The 18116-nt window shown below is 40.6% G+C and overlaps 1 protein-coding gene and 1 long non-coding RNA gene across 12 annotated transcripts in view; one reads left to right on the top strand and one right to left on the bottom strand.

The window, feature by feature from the left end:
• Nucleotides 1–17559, bottom strand: part of PDK1 (pyruvate dehydrogenase kinase 1) — a 70348-nt gene extending 52789 nt beyond the window's left edge. For 7 of the 10 annotated variants that reach the window (XR_001893389.3, XR_635511.4, XR_635509.3 and 4 more), the window contains exons 1-8: nucleotides 17182–17559; nucleotides 14711–14852; nucleotides 11272–11343; nucleotides 8856–9040; nucleotides 8473–8568; nucleotides 6700–6777; nucleotides 4828–4904; nucleotides 2811–2909 (exon numbers count right to left, since the gene is read on the bottom strand). Coding sequence is in view for 2 of the 10 variants with exons in the window: in XM_003907613.5 (XP_003907662.1) it covers nucleotides 2811–2909; nucleotides 4828–4904; nucleotides 6700–6777; nucleotides 8473–8568; nucleotides 8856–9040; nucleotides 11272–11343; nucleotides 14711–14852; nucleotides 17182–17377 (945 nt within the window). In the remaining 8 variants the exon portion in view is untranslated. The remainder of the gene's footprint in view (nucleotides 1–2810; nucleotides 2910–4827; nucleotides 4905–6699; nucleotides 6778–8472; nucleotides 8569–8855; nucleotides 9041–11271; nucleotides 11344–14710; nucleotides 14853–17181) is intronic. The other 3 variants (XR_004176560.1, XR_004176561.1, XR_004176559.1) reach the window with 3 other exon arrangements.
• The window catches only part of LOC116269161, a 41462-nt gene continuing 40674 nt past the window's right edge, over nucleotides 17329–18116 (top strand). The window contains exon 1 of one of the 2 annotated variants that reach the window (XR_004176564.1): nucleotides 17329–17439. This is a non-coding gene — a long non-coding RNA (uncharacterized LOC116269161). The remainder of the gene's footprint in view (nucleotides 17440–18116) is intronic. The other variant, XR_004176563.1, reaches the window with a different exon arrangement.

Raw genomic sequence — 18116 nt, 5'->3', positions numbered from 1 at the left:
CAAGACCCCATTTCTATTTTAAAAAGCAAAAAACAAAACAACACAACTTTGTACTTCAAAGGACACTATCAAGAAAGTGAAAAGAACACATAGAATGGGAGAATATACTTGCAAATCATACATCTCATCAGGGACTAGTAACCCCTATACATATATATACACACACACACAGAATCCTTATATATATACATATACATAAGAGAGAGAACCCTTACAACTCAACAATAAAAGACAAACAGCCAATTTTAAAACTGAAAAAAGGATCTTAATCTGCATTTCTTCAAAGATACACAAAAGGCCAATCAGCAAATGAAAAGATGCTCAACATCAGTCATTAGACAAATGCAAATAAAAACCACAATGAGCTACCACTTCACACTCACAATAATGTCTATAATAAAAAAAGACAGACTACAATTGTTGACAAGGACAAGGAAAAACAGGAACTTTTACATATTGTTGATGAGAATGCACAATGGTGCAGGTCCTTTGGAAAACAGTTTGGCAGTTTCTCAAAGTTAAACAGAGTTTCCTATAATTCAGCAATTCAATCCCTAGGTATATACATAAGATAACTGAAACACATGTTCACACAATAATTTGTACACAAATGTTCATAGCTGTATTATTTATAATAACCAAAAAATAAAAAGGAACCAAATGTCTATCAACTGATGAATGCATAACCCAAAGGTGTTATATCCATATAACAGAGTATCATTCAGTCATAAAAAGGAACGAAGTACAAATGCATACTATAACATTATAGTAAGTGAAAGAAGTCAGTAACAAAAGATCACATACTGCATGATTAAGTTTATATAAAACGCCCAGAAAGAGAAATACACAAACAGAAAATAGATTAGTGGTTGCTAAGGGCTAGAAAAGAGAAAAATGGGAAGTGACTTCATGGGTACTGGTATTTTCCTTTTTTTGAGATGGAGTCTTGCTCTGTCGCCCAGGCTGGAGTGCAGTGGTGCGATCTCGGCTCACTGCAACCTCTGCCTCCTGGGTTCAAGTGATTCTCATGTCTCAGCCTCCTGAATAGCTGGGATTACAGGCGCCTGCCACCATGCCCAGCTAATTTTGTATTTTTTTGTAGAGATGGGGTTTCACCATGTTGGCCAGGCTGCTCTTAAACGCCTGACCTCAGGCAATCTGCCCACCTTGGCCTCCCAAAGTGCCGGGATTACAGGCATGAGCCGCTGTGCCTGACGGAGTACTGCGTTTTTTCTTAGGACTGATGAAAATGTTCTAGAATGAGACAGCGGCAATATTTGAATAACCTTATGAATTTCACTGAATTGTACCTTTTAAAAAAAGGAACAACGGATGCCTTCAAACTTTTGCAAGATGATTATTCTCAACTTTGAATTTCATATACAAACTTAAATATTAGGATGATAGTATAGGGAAAGTGGCCCTTGGGCTAGGGGAGGGGAGCAGGTGCTCTATTAAAGAGAGCTAACTCCTCAACTACTATAACAGAAAGGTAATATTTACTGTTTAAAATGTAAACATTAGGCCAGGCGCAGTAGCTCACGCCTGTAATCCCAGCACTTTGGGAGGGTGAGGCAGGTGGACAACTCAAGGTCAGGAGTTCGAGACCAGCCCGGCCAATATGGTAAAACCCCGTCTCTACTAAAATACAAAAAATTAGCTAGGCGTGGTGGCGGGTGCCTGTTGTCCCAGCTACTTGGGAGGCTGAGGCAGGAGAATTGCTTGAACCCGGGAGGCAGAGGTTGCAGTGGGCCAAGATCACACTACTGCATTCCACCCTGGGTGACAGAGCGAGACTCCATCTCGAAAAAAGAAAGACTAGGAATCTCTGAGTAACTCGGAGTAATGAGGCCCACAAAGGGCCAGGAACTGACACATTTGATTTTTTATAGTCTCTGCATTTATTACTTTAATATAAATTTTTAGTGATTATTAAAAGAGAAAAACACTATCATACTCTTAAGAAACTAGGGCCAGGCACAGTGGCTCACACCTGTAATACTAGTGCTTTGGTAGGCCAAGGTGGGAGGATCACTTGAGACCAGCGGTTTTGAGATCAGCCTGGGCAACAGTAAAACCTAGTCTCTACCCCCTAAAATTATTTTAATTAGCCAGGCTTGCATGCCTGCAGCCTGCAGTCCCAGTTACTCTGGAAGCTATGGGAGGAGGATCGCTTGAGCCCAGGAGTTCGAGGTCACCGTGAGCAATGATCATACCACTGCACTCCAGCCTGGGTGACAGAAAACAATTTTTAATAAAATTTAAAAGAAGAAACTGAGCCACCTGAACAACGTAATAGAAAAGGTCTAGTCCTGGGGACAGAAGACTGGATATCATGTCCCATGGTATTTATGCCCTGTGTGATCCTGAGCTAATCACCATGTCTTAGTCTCCTCACCTGTAAAAGTGAGGATAAAATTACCTGCATTATGAGAATCAAATGAAACAAACTAGATTAAAAAGCATTGTTTTAAAATTTTTAAATTATATATTAAATACTATCTCCATAATACTGCAACTATCCAAATATTTTAGATCTTATCAAAGAGATATTCATGATAAATTGTCTGTCTCCAAGATTTATTTTAACTTGAATCACCTGGATGGGGAACCAGACTAGAAAAGATTCAAGGAGTAACTATAATCCACCAGCTCAATGAAGCAATGTGCTTATTATCTATTACAGACAAGATTCTTTTCCCCTGAGAGATTATGTCTTTTAAAAATTATGCGTATGGTTACCTTTGCATGTCTGTACATCAATTACAAAAAAAAAAAAAAAAAAAAAAAAAACCACCAAACACATTTACCTTCACAGTCAAATCCTCATTACCCAACGTGACATGAACTTGAATAGGAGGGTAAACACCTCTGTTGGCATGGTGTTCCATAGTGGCTCTCATTGCATTCTGAAACACATTAGGGTTGTATTAAAAATACAGCTTTTTAGAAAGGACAAAGTATAATTTTCAAGTACGTATGCACTATTTGAAGTTTTTAAATTTGATGAAAATATGCCAAAGAATCACAATTCTTACAACCACATTTAAAGTTTTTTTTTTTTAATGGAGTCAATTTGGGGGGATCTAAAGGATATTCTGACCTAAAGATTCCAACTAAATTCTGCATATTTTCCAAAGTCAGACTTCAAAACACTTTAAACTAGTTACATTAAAGCAGAAAACTCTGTTCAAACACTTTTATAATTTTAGTAAGTGATGGGCAAAACATTTTTGAAAATGTAGTTTCAGCTCTATCTTCAGAACTATTTAAAAAACTGTCATACATTTCTTTAAAGAAAAGTAATTTTTTCATATAGTAGTAACAGCGATGGTCGTATTTGATGGAGCAATGAATCCCTTTATCTCTAGCTTGAAATTAAGGGTACTGACACTGTAAAGCTGCTCTGACTACTTTCTAAAGGAAATAGGGTACACAGTGCCAACATATCAGAAGCCTTGAACAATATCATGACATTCAGCATTGCAGTAGAAAATGATACAAACTAGATGTAACTAAAAAGGCATCTGAATTTGGCAGTAAGTGTGTGTGGCCCTGGCACACCAATTGCGATTGAGTCCCCTTATGGAGGAGATTCCATCATTTCCATCACAGGCAGTTTAAGATTAGGTTCCAGGTGAAAGCCATTATTACTGACATTATGAACAATATGTAATATAATATGGAATGCCTCAATCATAGGGCACAAGATCTTTATGCCACTGGAATTTCAAGGAAAAAATTCATGTTAATGCTTTAAGTGCCCATCACTACTTGTTTAACAACTTGGATAAAAAGATTTTGGGGCTAGGTGCAGTGGTTTATGCCTGTAATCTCAACACTGGGAATCCAAGGCAGGACTGCTTGAGGCCAGGACTTCAAGGGCAGCCTGGGTAACAGAGTGAGACCTCAATGCTACAAAAAATAAAATAAATATTTTTGAAAAGATTTTGTAAGGTATTAAATACATTTTTGCTGTCTTAGAAGAAAGAACACTTTGGTGGTGTTCTAAGATATTTGGTCAGTTTTTCTGTGTTTCAGTGCACTCTTCCTTTACATTATCAGATTGAAAGCCACCCCCTCTCTCTTCTAGTTTGCTGCTGGCTGATGAAACAGAACTAAAGAGAGACTACAAGCTTCTGATGGAGGGCAGTCGTTTTCACCCACCAGGACCTGTGCCCCTCACTCCTCACCCATTTTCCTGTCAACCAGCAAGTATCATGGGCGGGGAAAAAAGATACTCTCAATATTACTAGCATAATTTGTTTTCAAAATTTGTTGTAAAGAGCAAAGATAACAACAAAAACCCTGTAAGTCAATATAAATGACCTCCCCCTCCCAAGGAAAGCCAGACCAAAAAAAGAATTCTAGTCCTTTGAGGGTAGCAAGTTGAGAATCACTCGTCTAAATATTGTTTTAAAATGTAAAGATAACTTTATTAAGCATCTATGTGTAATATGTTGCCACTGTACTGGACACTTAGTATGTTATTCCCAATCGTCATAAACAATCCTGGACAGTATTCTTGTTTTACAGAAAAGGAAACTGAGGCTCAGAGAGGTTGAGTGACTTGCCCAAGGTCACACACAAATTAAGTGCCATAATTCGGATTCAAACCCAGGTCTTTCTGACTCCATAGTCTGAGCTCACTACTACATGGAGGTGTCTCCCTGTGTTGATAAAAGGCTGATCTCCAGCAATGTGATACGATACTGACATGAAATGGCACTTCTTAATAGGAGAACCTAGTGGAATATTTGGCTTTCAGAGCAGATTCCTAACCTCAGGAATGTACTGGTAAAGGTTATGTAATACTATTTTACAAACCTTGAAAAGTTCAAACACCATGTGATAGAGATGGGATGGTACATAAACCACTTGTATTGGCTGTCCTGGTGATTTTGCTACAGAGCAGAAGAGAAAAATATGAAAGTACAGAGAGATGTGCTTTAAAGCATTTTTAAGAAAAAACTGTGTAGTGATGAAAAGAAAACATTAACTACGGAGGACAGTATAATCTGGGGGAGAACTGCTACACCATTTCTTCAATGTATTAGTGTTTGAACCCATACCCACAAGTATTTACAACTGACGATGACAAGAGTCCTGTGGTCATTTCTCACAATCTTGTGTAACAATCGAACCAACCCATGCAACCATTTTTCTCTAGGATGGTAAAGTCTTTTTTTAAAGATCGCTCAACTGTTGGGTAGGAATTTTACTTTCCAAATAGAGAAGTGTTAAAGTCCATAAATTCCACAGTCCAATTCACATGAATACATTCTTCTTTTTTTTTTTTTGAGACGGAGTCTTGCTCTGTCGCCCAGCCTGGAGTGCAGTGGCGCAATCTCAGCTCACTGCAACCTCTGCCTCCCGGGTTCAAGCAATTCTCCTACCTCAGCCTCCCGAATAGCTGGGATTACAGGCACCCACCACCATGCCTGGCTGATTTTTCTATTTTTAGTAGAGATGGGGTTTCACCATATTGGCCCAGGCTTGTCTCAAATTCCTGACCTTGTGAGCCGCCCGCCTCGGCTTCCCAAAGTGCTGGGATTACAGACGTGAGCCACCGCGCCCAGCCCATACATTCTTTAAGCCATTTTCAAAATGTTTCACCTGGGCGGAATATTGTTTATTTCAGACATTTCGATGGATATAAAGCTGAATAAAAAAATATGAGCTAGCATCAATTTCTCGAGACAGTAATTAATTCTACATTTAAACACTTAACAGGAGCCCCACTGGGGGTGGTGATAGGGGTGTGTATAAAACAGACATTTAGTAGAACAAATGATTAAGACTCATGATATCTTAGAATTCTAATTCAACCAATAAATCAGACCTTCCTCTGAATAAACTCCCCCTTGGGAACAAGAATGGGATATCTGGAAATTGCTCACAGCAGTTCAGGTTTACAAACTATCACTTGTACATTGTGATTGTTATTTACCAAATGCTATGCTACCATCATGGCTCAAAAGAGTTAATATGGCTTTAGAAAACCACCAGGCAATGCTATTTTCAATTGCGTAACTTCACTGCTCTCTCACTCTACGGTCCAGAATACAGCTCAGTAAAAGCCTATTTCATTTTATTCTTTCCACCACACCTTCTTAAAGTGTCATCCTAGGAAATGTTTTTCTCTGTCAAACTACCATGCCTTCAGGAAAGAGACTCATCAATCCCCCTTCAAGGCATCTAAACCCTTTTTATCCAAAAGGCACTCATCAGGGTAAAAAGAAAACCATCAGAGACAAACACATTCTCAAATAGATGAGCATCTTTCTTTCCTCTTTTACAAACCCAGTCTTTCTATGTCCTCAACAACAGAAAATTATTTATAACTCAGGAAGTAGAAAAAGGGTAAGTCTTACATTATTGAAGTGCATGTAAAAGTCAAATGTAACTTTCTTGGCATCATTTTTTTCTATGACTAAACAGAAAATTAAAAATAAGCAAAGAATCAAAGTTATCAATTAAAAATAAAATGAGGCACAAAAAGCCAAATTTTTTCATAAAGAATCTGACTAAATTACATATATATTTATAGATACACTTTTAACATGATTAGTATCCTTTAGCCTTCATATCCAATGAATTTGATGAAAAAAGTCATCTTCCATTAAAACATTTAAATTCTTATCCCTTATGAAGTAATCAACGCACTAATCACTGAGAAAAAGACAATATCAGGCTTACCATTTAGTTCTCCAAGTTCTAGTTCGGGAGAGTTAATATAATACAAATCACACAGACGCCTAGCATTTTCATAGCCATCTAGTGCGAATCAAAACAAAACAAAAAAGGATTTAATAAATATACTTCCCTTTCATGCATTAAGATGGCAATAGTATTGACAAATGAAGTCTTAAACTCTCTACAGAAGAAAATATACTTTGATAGTTTAGGGAAAGTCTCTGCTTTTTTTTTTTTGGTGGAGACATGGTCTCGCTATATTGCTGAGGTTTGTCTCCAGCTCCTGGGCTCAAGGCCCCCAACCTTGTTTTTTTTTGAGACAGAGTCTTGGTCAACCAGGCGGGAGTGTGGTGGCGCTATCTCAGCTCACTCCAGCCTCCACCTCCCTGGTTCAAGTGATTCTCCTGCCTCAGCCTCCCAAGTAGCTGGGACTACATAGGCATGTGTCACCACACCCAGGTAATTTTTGAATTTTCAGTACAGATGGGGTTTCACCATGTTGGCCAGGCTGGTCTCGAACTCCTGACCTCAGGTGATCCACCCGCCTCAGCCTCCCAAAGTGCTGGGATTATAGGCATAAGCCACTGTACCTGGCCCAGGGAAAGTCTAAGTGTGACATGACAAAGCTGAATAGCCATAAACAATAAATGACAAATAAAACTACAAAAAAATGTAAAAGTGTATATGCTAAAAAGACACCAACGACAATGCAAAAAAGAAAAATAACAGGTTGAAGAAAATATTTCCTATCTATATAACAAAACTTAAGAGTTGGTTAGGAAATACTCTTATCCACTGTTTGATACCTTTTTAGAGATACCAAAATTTTATATGCATTTAAATGTTTTTAATTCTAGGAATCTTACCCTCTAAAATACTAGCAAAAGTAAGCATGTATTTAAGGATGTTCACAGCAGAACTGCTGGTATTGGTGGTAACAAAAAAATTAAAACAACCTAAATGTACGCCAACAGGAGAATGAATTAATACATACTGATACATTCCATACAGCCATTCAAAATCTTGGGGTATATCCAGATGTACTGAACAGCAAGATGTCTGCAAACTTGTAGAAAAATCACAGAGCACCCCATTTTCTAAAAACAACAATGTAAGGCCAATATCAATTGTGTATGTGTACAAGTGGTATAAATAGAAAAAAGCGTGAAAGGATTCAAACCAACCTGTTATGAATTACTGCTCATAGTGCAAGGAATTAGAAACAGGGGAGCAGGGACTTGAAATCTTTTTTAAGTGAAAGATACCCTCAGCTGGGCTCAGTGGCTCATGCCTGTAATCCCAGCTCTTCAGGAGGCCGAGGCAGGCAGGAGTTCCAGACCAGCCTGGCCAACATGGTAAAACCCTATCTGCACTAAAGATACAAAAATTAGCCAGGCGTAGTGTTGAGCATCTGTAACTCCAGCTACTGGGGAAGCTGAGGCAAGACAATCGCTTGAACTCAGGAGGCAGAGGCTACAGTGAGCTGAGATCGCAGCACTGCACTCCAGCCTGGGCAACAGAATGAGACTCTGTCTCAAACAAAACAAAACAAAAAAGATATCCTCTATAGTATCACCAAACTTTGCCTATCTATAATTCTATCAATAAAATAGTCATCCTATACATAATGCACAAATAATACTATAAGGTTATTTTCAAACCCATGCATTTGTGCCTACCATTTTATCTCATGATACAAATAGTTGTTTAATAGTAAGAAATAACAGTAACTTTGATTTTTGTATCTTTTTTGTAAGGAGAAATGTCAGTATTTACCTTTAATAACTTCAACTACATTGCAGTTTGGATTTATGCTTCCAATGTGTTTTCGATGAGACGGACTTCCTTTGCCTTTTCCCCCAAACAATAAAGCTATCCAAAAAGACAAAACCAACAAAATAAGCTAAACTACCTAATGCTCTTTTCCAAATCTGAATAGTGTTTAAATTGTACCAAACAGTAGAACAAATATTTGCCTTTAGGATAAACACAGTATTTTACATTCAATAAAAATACCTTTCTTGATGGCAGTCTATTTACTTCTCTTAATTAGCCAAAAGGTAAAACTAAATTTTCTACCTAAATGGAAGTTTCCTAAATACATTTAAAATATGCCAACACATCTCATTTAGCTGCTTCTCTTGACTCAGGACACTTACAGTGCTGATTGAGTAACATTCTAATTGAAATGCGACTCATGTAGAATCGATCCAAAAAGTACTGAACATTCTGGCTGGTGACAGGATCCACCCCAAAGCTCTCCTTGTATTCAATCACACCCTGGGCCATTGTGGGAATGACATCATTGTGTCGGTTTCTGATCCGTATCACAGTATCTGTAAAGCTAAACAAACCCATCTGTCAAAACAGCCAAATATTTTGACAAGTAAACTTAATACAAAAATATAAGTTTAACCAACTATGCTAGACAAAAATCCCTAATTTACTAAAAGGAAAATCAGTTCATGTTTTCCTATACTTATTTAAATGTATTTCAAATCATAAAATATACCAAATCTACGGAAGTATAACGACCTCCAAAATAAAACTTTCAAAATGTAATTATTTTCTTGGTTTCCTAAGAGTAAGGCTGTGACAAAACATAATCCTAAAAATGTTAATGGTTTTAACTGCTATCAACTAAGGTTATCTGAGCACTTGCTAAGAGGATGGTATTCCAGAGATATTCTGCATAGGAGAAGACAAAGCACTTGCCTCTAGGGAACACCTGCTCTGCTCTGCTCTGCAAGGAATCAAGATGAATGAGCCAATAAAGCCTGCCTGTTTTAGAACTATTCCCTAGGGTTCAAAGAGAGAAGGAAACACTTAGGACAGAAAAACGAAAAAAGAATTATCATTTCATTTATCCTATGAGTTTATAAAATGGGAGAGGAAAAGTAAACAATTGTATTAAAAGATAAATCTTCAAATCATCTAGTAGCCTTCCCATTTCTGTCACTTAGAAGACGTTGCATGGTTCAAGAACTAAATAAAAGACAAAAGAGAAAAGAAATCTTTTTTTTCTTTTTTTGAGATGGAGTTTTGCTCTTTTTCCCCAGGCTGGAGCGTAATCACGCAATCTTGGCTCACTGTAACCTCCACCTCCCAAGTTCAAGCGATTCTACTGCCTCAGCCTTCCTCAGTAGCTGGGATTACAGGTATGCACCACCACGCTTGGCTAATTTTGTATTTTCAGTAGAGATGGGGTTCCTCCATGTTGATCAGGCCAGTCTTGAACTCCCGACCTCAGACTATCTGCCCACCTCGGCCTCCCAAAGTGCTGGGATTACCGGCATAAGCCACTCTGCCCGGCCCAAGAAGTCTTAATTATGCAGTAACAAAACCAATTTTCTAACATAACCCATCTGAATTTACACTTCCAAATGAGTGTTTTCCTATTCAAAGTCATCATCTTGAGTACTATTAACTTATTCCAATGATGTTTCCACTGCTTAAAACATTTTTGGAATTCCTAGTTAGTAACAAGCTTCAAAACAGGACTGTTAAACCAAAATACAAACAACAAAACTCTTCGAAAACAACAAACAACTCATCATTCTAGTCATTCCTTTATTTATTTTTCTTTTTTCTTAAAAGAAACACAAAGCTGTATTATTCTGCTTGACTACTTATTTTCCACAGCTCTGAACGACTGTTTTCAGAAGGCTCTATAGCATGTTTACTTCTAAAGTAAGGCTGCTTGGATTCTACCATGTGCTAACTATGTAACCTTAAGCTACATGCCCTCTTTGTGCACAAACAGCATTATTTCAATGAATTGTTTTAAAGATTAAAAAACATCATTCATGTAAAGTCTGCTCAATACCTAAGCAAGGAGTAAACTCTTGCTGAACGTTATTTTCAGATTAAAATCATGTTTAAAAAAATGAAGTGTTACTGTTCCCTTTAAAGACAGTCCAAAAAACATGTGTAACTAACTGAGGACAAGAGATGGTCATTACATTGTCGGTTCCCTTCACTGCAATAAGCAAGTAGCTGCATACGGCAAATACTTTGGTCTACCAATTCCGGTATATGGGTTATTAAACTTGTCATATTACTGACATCATCTTACAGGCCATAGAGAATAAACTAGAAACCTGCAACCATGTTTTATAGGCCTTCTATGTTTTAAAAAATGTTTTAATTAGCTGCCAATCTTTCAAAAGCAAGAGATTTTACATTACAAACCTAGACTTGTAGCTTTCCTTTAAAATCAGAAAACAATCAGATGATATGGGCAGTATTTTAACATGGCAAAGATCAGCTGGGGCTGAAGGTGGTTGTCCATTAGAAAGAGCATGCACCCTCCAGGTTAACAATCCAACTGCAACTGAGGCCACACCTACATTTCCATTGATCATCACACCTGAACTTTGTCTTTTGTTAAAGAGGAATGCGAAGCATTTCTTATGCCTAGTCAAATTTAATGATTAGGTTATTTGTCCTGCCTGTATGGGCTGCTATAGTCACATATATCACATGTTGTAAAGTAGCAGAAACCTAAAAGTTAATCAATTTCCCCTAAGTGACCTAATAATAGGTTTAAGAATAGGGTCAAAATAGTGAACTTACTCATAAATAGCTTTAGCATCCTCAGCACTTTTGTCCTTAAAATCAAGAAGCTCCTGAAGACTCTGGATATACCTAAAATGCAGATCAAGAGGATAAGTTCGTTCTTTTATATTCTGAAAGTTATCATGAAACTTAGCTCAAAAGCTATTTTTAGCATTTTATAATTTTTAATTTAGAGTACTGCTATAAATTATGGTTGAAGTAGAATTTTTACACCCATGCACATTCGAGCAAAGTGCTGGGAACAAATAGTAGAAGGTACACATTTTCTCCTAAAAGCATAGGTCAAGTTTAAGAATTTTAAGATTTTCTATTCTAAGTTCTACATCCTAAAATGGCTTTTAATTTTTTTTTTTTAATTTACCACTATACATTACAGTATACATACTGATTATGCTGAGATCTGACTGTCACCAATAACTATGTGATCTTGGGCAAATGACTTAATTTGTCTTATTATCGGTAAAAGGAGGACAGCCTCTCTTGCTCTGAGACTCTATCTTAAATATCTATGCTTTAAAACCTTAATTTTACGTGGTTATGTCCAACTAACAAGTATTTATTAATAGCCTATAATCTACTATATGGTTCTTTTAAACTGAACAAAAAATACAAAAGTCATAAAAATGTAGATTTTAAATTCATCTAATAATTCAAGGTATCAAAGCATCTGTTAAGAAATGAGCAAAATAAAGAAGGCCAAATGATTTTCTGATGGTCTTGCAGGCAAGTAGAATGGCACTGCCAGGCCAGAGCTAAAAATAACTTGCTACCACTGAATTACTTTCTTTGACAGTGTAAGGGAACTCTTACTTAGCTGTAAGCACTTAATCTGCAACTGCCCTAACTTAACAGGCATCTAGGAGCAATGAAAGTGCTTTAAAAACCTGTAATTCCATCTGTTGGTTTGGAAAGCTGTTTCTGACAAGCAGCATGTCTTAATGCATTCCAAAGTTAAGGGATTCTGATAGCCGCTGCTGCTTTGCTTTAACCCTTAATTTCCTCTTAATTGGTAAGAACAACTACGCTCTCCATCCAAGAGATAGCTGAGTACCTACAACAGATACCGATCAGACTTCATGACTGATAAGCTTCAAAAAGCAGCATATTCTACTTCTAATGAAGAATTTTTTTAAAACAGGAAAAATCTTCCATGGATTATATTTTCTCCTTTATATCCCATCATAATTCCTAAACAAATGCTTCCCATTTAAGCCACACTTATAACTATTCCATACTTGGACTAGATAGCATCTGATTATCACATATATAGCAATCATACTTCTTTTGCTTTTTTTAATCGAGATTAGATCAACTTCTCCCATACACTATAGACTACAAAAAGAAAACTTGAATCTCCATGAATCATAACTGGGAAATGCCCTGCAGCTAAACTTCTTCCATTTAAGACTTAACTCTAGGCAGCTCATTTATTTGAAGTGTATAGTGCTTAAAAGAACAACACTTTTAAAGTAATAACATTAACAAAGGCTGTATATAGGTGGCTCCATGAGTGTATACCCTTAACATCTCTACTCATCTTTGGGAATAGATCACACTTTTTCTACACAATTCCAAAAACTTCTAATTGTTTTAAAACAGAAAAATAAACGTTTTAACTTTTGTAATTTATAAAAAGATACCCTTCAGTAAATACAGTTTATTAAAAATACATATACCCTTTCATATATTTCATTGTTCTGACTATAGAATGGTATAGCAGAGACGGACAAATGGGAGTTTGAATCCCAACTCCACTATCAATGGTACTGCCTTATGCAAAAGATTTAACCTTTATGTGCCTCAGCATCCTCATCTGTAAAACAGAGTTAACCTGCCAGGTGCAGTGGCTCATGTCTGTAATCCCAACACTTTGGGACGCCACGGTGAGAGGACTGTTTGAGCCCTGTTCACAACCTGCCTGGGCAAAAAAGTGAGACCCCATCTCTACAAAAAATAAAAGAATTCGTCAGGTATGGTGGCACATGGCTGTGGTCCCAGCTGCTCGGGAGGCTAAGGCTGTAGGATCTCTTGAGCCCAGGAGGTCAAGACTGCAGTGAGCCATGATCACACTACTGCACTCTAGCCTGGGTGACGGAGACCCTGTCTCTAAAAAGAAAATAAATTCATTTTAAAAATAATAAACAGGCTGGGCACAATGGCTCACGCCCACAATCCCTGCACTTTGAGAGGCCTAGGTGGGCAAATCCCTTGAGCTCCGGAGTTTGAGGCCAGTCTAGGCAACATGGAAAAACCCCATCTCTGCTAAAAAATACAAAAATTAGCTGGGCGTGGCACGCGCTTGTGGTTTCAGCTACTCAGGAGGCTGAGGTGGGAGGATCACCTGAGCCAGGGAGGTGGAGGTTGCAGTGAGCTGAGCTGTGATCGCCACTGCACTCCAACCTGGGTGACAGAGTAAGAGTAAGAACCTGTCTCAAAAAAATAAGTAAACAGGCTAGGAGCGGTGGCTCACGCCTGTAATCCCAGCACTTTGGGAAGCCGAGGTGGGAGGATCACCTGAGGTCAGGAGTTTGAGACTAGCCTAGCCAACATGGTGAAACCTCTGTCTCTACTAAAAATACAAACATTAGCTGGGTGTGGTGGCAGGTGCCTGTATCCAAATACTCTGGAGGCTGAGGCAAGAGAATTACTTGAACCCAGGAGGCAGAGGTTGCAGTGAGCCAAGATCATGCACTCCAGCCGGGGTGACAGAGCAAGACTCCATTTAAAAAAAAATACATAAATAAATAAAAATAACAACAATGAATAAAATGGAGAGATTCATACCTACTGTGCAAGGTTGTTAAAGGGATTAAAGGCAATATACATAAATACCTAGTCATCAACAAATTGTAGACATTTTTCTGATAATATCCTTGCAGATATACTAACGTAAATCCTAAATTTAGCATCTGTATTTCAGTGCAGTTCTAATTGGTTTTCTCAAAATCAAGGAGTTGTGGAGTCCAGGATTCAGGGCACAAGCCCAAATACATTGCCCCCACCTGCCCCCAGACAAAAAAAGAATACTGCTACTACCTTAAGATTCTGGCCAGGCACGGCGGCTCATGCCTGTAATCCCAATACTTTGGGAGGCCAAGGCAGGCGGATCACAAGGTCAGGAGATCGAGATCATCCTGGCCAACATGGTGAAACCCTGTATCTACTAAAAATACAAAAATTAGCTGGGCATGGTGGCACATGCCTGTAATCCCAGTTACTCGGGAGGCTGAGGCAGGAGAATTGCCTGAACCAGTGAGCTGGAGCTTGCAGTGAGCTGAGATTGCGCCACTGCACTCCAGCCTGGCCTAAGAGCAGGACTCCCTCTCAAAAAAAAAAAAAAAAAAAGATTCCACTGAAGAGTAAAAAAAGCATTTGCCGTAACCTTGAATAGAGTCCACAACTCCATCAAATTGCAAACACAAGATGAGAATCTTACCAGCTTTGTACCAATTGAACGGATGGTGTTCTGAGAAGATTATCTGGAAGGAGACTTATTTCTTTCATTATATTTGCCAGTCTGACAGGCAACTCTTGCCGAAGAAACATAAATGAGGTCTTTTCACAAGCATTCACTGATCCTGAAACCAAACATGATGGGTAAAGCAGTAAGTAAAAGCCATAAGGAAACCGAAGGCAAGAGGCAGGGAGAAATGAGAGGCAGTTACCTGGCAAGGCCAGAGGGGTAGAATCACCACGATGGGGCAAGGAATAGAAGGCAAAGGTATCCCTGCCTGTGGGAGGTGAGGGATGAGATAACCCAGTCTCCAGAGTTATGACATTCCAATTACTGACATTCCAATGGCTCTGTATAGCAATTACGATAACCTTGTCTCCCTAACTTGTATCCTTATAGTGATGACCCATTTTAGAAGTTAGGTAAACTGAGCATTTCTGAGCAAGGCTTTATAAAATTAACAGCAGAACCTGGAAAAGTCTAGCCTGTACACCCTGTTGCTGCTATCATTTAGAAAATCTGTTTTTTAACTCTAGGTTTAAAAAGAGTTAATGTCTAAGAAACAGAAACTTTAAGGTGGTCTGAATGCAGCGGTATTTACGACTAATTGATTACGACCAGTTACAGATTTCTTTGTTCCTTCTCCACTCCCACTGTTGCACTTGACTAGCCTTAAAAAAATAAATTAAAAACAGGGGGCCAGGCACAGTGATTCATGCCTATAATTCCAGCACTTTGCGAGGCCGAGGCTTGAGGACTGTTTGAGCGCAGGGGTTCAAGACCAGCCTGGGCAACACAATGAGACCTCGTATTTATAAAAAATAAAAAACAGCTGGGCGTGGTTGTGCTTGCCTGTAATTCTAGCCTTGGGAAGCTCAGGCAGAAAAGTGAGGTTATAGTGACCTATGATAGCACCACTGCACTCCAGCCTGGGTGACAGAGTAAAACCCTGTCTCAATCAAAAAGAAAAGAGTAAAATTTTGATGTTTGCATATGAAGATTCACTGATTCCATATAGAACCACAAATGCAGTAAGCAAAGAGTAAGTGGAGTCCAGGTGTGGTGGCTCACACCTATAATCACTTTGGGAGGCCAAGCTGGGAGGATGGCTTGAGCCCAGGAGTTTGAGACCAGCCTGGACAACATAGCGAGACCCCATTTCTATTTTTAAAAAATACACACACACACACACGGGAAAAAAGAGTAAGTGCAGAGGAAAGCTTTCAAGCAACAGAAAGCAAAAACCACCACTGCCTGTTAGCACCATCTTCAAGTAGGTCCTATTCAATTGTCAGGTTACTGGAAAGTCTCCTAACCCCTCCACTCCCATATCACGATCCCATATCACTTCCTAAGCAGAATCGTTGTAGAATGTCCTTTGGCAAACAGCGCCACTTAATATTAAACTAAAACGTCTTGCTATTCCAGTAATGCATTTTAAGCTTACTATTCTTGCTGCTTTAGCAGAGAAAACGTTAGCAAAAACTAGACTGTCAATAGTAGAAATTAAGTTATTAAAGGAAAACAGCTTGTGAAAGTTTCACGGCATACTTATGACCACCACCAAATTCGCCCCTACGTCGAACTAGGGTCATTTTAAAGTAAAAACAAAAACCTAAGGCTTTGACCCCAAAATTATGCGACTATAAACCACAGTTTTAAGACAAAGTTGTCAACCATGCAGGTATCATTCAATGCAGAAGTCACAATGCAGAAGATAACCTTTGTACTCAAATTTTATGAATTCATTAAGGTTTTCCCTTTTCCCCTCATTGCCTTCATAGGTAAGTGGGAAGTAAAAGTTAAAATGCCTCACTATGCAATTCCTTCTGCAATCTGTTTAACAGCTTATCGAGAAAACAAGGATAATCTGGTAAACTTCACAGCATCCTGTTCTCATGCACTCAACACGTGCTCAAGACTTACTTGCTGATGATGAAATGTGCTGTTGGTGCAAACAATTTATGCTACTGGCAAGGAAAACATTCTAAGAAACTCTGGGCCAGTTATAACCTGCCTTGCCTATCATCACGCCATTTCTATGCAATCATCATATGCAAAACTGGGCATTCATCATCACTGCGCGGAATCCAAAAGCGATCCTCGGGGGTGTCCACGCTCGGCCTCCCACGCGGGCGCGCCTCCTCGGAAGGGGCCTGGCCGAGCGCGCACCTGCACACGTGCGCCGGAAGGCGGGAGGTCATTCTGCGCGGCCCAGCTGGTTTGTTTTCAACAATACGATAAAAGCCACACGCCCACAGTTATTTACGCCGTCAGCCAGCGCCGGCACTTGGAGGGAGGAAGGAAGCACCTAAGGCGCTGGGGGCGGAAACACTGAGGAGGAGGGCTGCGCCTCAGGCGAGAGCTGGCCGGCACCGACCGGGCCTGGAGCAGGGGCCGCAGCTCCCCGCCTGGGACCGCGCACAAAGGCCCGAAGTCCGGGCCGCACTCACCGAAGTCCAGGAACTGCTTCATGGAGAGCGGGGACGGTGAGAAGCGCGCGTAGAAGTCCACCTGGCCCGGAACGCCGCGCTCGGACGCCGGGCCGGAGCCCGAGTCCGAGCTGAAGGAGCGGCTGGGGCCGGCGGCGCGCAGCCCCGGGCCCGGGACGGCCAAGGCAGCTCCGCGAAGCAGCCGCGCCAGCCTCATGCCGAGCCCCGCTAGAGAAGCCAGAGCCCGGGCGCCACGTTTCCCCGCGCTTCTGCCGAGTGGTACGTGAGGGACGTGGCGGGCAGCAGGGGAGGGGAGCGGCTGTCACCGGCGCGGCCCCCACCCCTCTCGCCGGAGCCCGGCCCCCTGCGCCGCTGGGCGGGATGCAGAGCGGGAAGGAGGCGGGGAGAGAAAAGGGGGCGGGCGCTCGCGGGGCCCGCCCCCTCTCCGGAGTCCCGCCCAGCCCTGTGGGGAAGTAGAGGAGGAGCGCGCGCCAGGCCGCAGCCGGCGCCCAGATCCCGCCGCCGCCGCCGGCGAGGTGTGGGGTGCGCGTGGCACTCGTCCCCGTACATTTCGGGTGACGGGACCGGGGACACTAAGAGGCGAGGCGGTGTGGAGCGTCCCCTTCCCGCACCCTTTTGAAACAAATCCCCCCTTCCTGCTTCCTCTGCCCTCCTAGTCTCGGCCAAAAGGCTCAAGGACAGGGCGGCCCTCCGCTTGCACACACCGCGGTGTCCTGCTGCGAGCGCATTCTAAAACCGCTTCTCTGTGACGCAAGCCACACATTTTTCAGGGTCAGAGAGCTTCAGGAGTCCCCTCTTGCCAAACAGTGGTACGTAAATACGAATGCTGAACAGTGGGACGTGTGGCCCTAAATAGTATCACCGAGACGGCGGCCCCAGGAGGAGAGACGTACTGCCATGTACTGGCTGTGTGCCTTTGAGTGAGCTCTTTAACC

Source organism: Papio anubis, chromosome 10 (assembly GCF_008728515.1).
Source record: "Papio anubis isolate 15944 chromosome 10, Panubis1.0, whole genome shotgun sequence".
NCBI lineage: Eukaryota > Metazoa > Chordata > Mammalia > Primates > Cercopithecidae > Papio > Papio anubis.
This window is presented reverse-complemented; position numbering and strand designations above follow the sequence as displayed.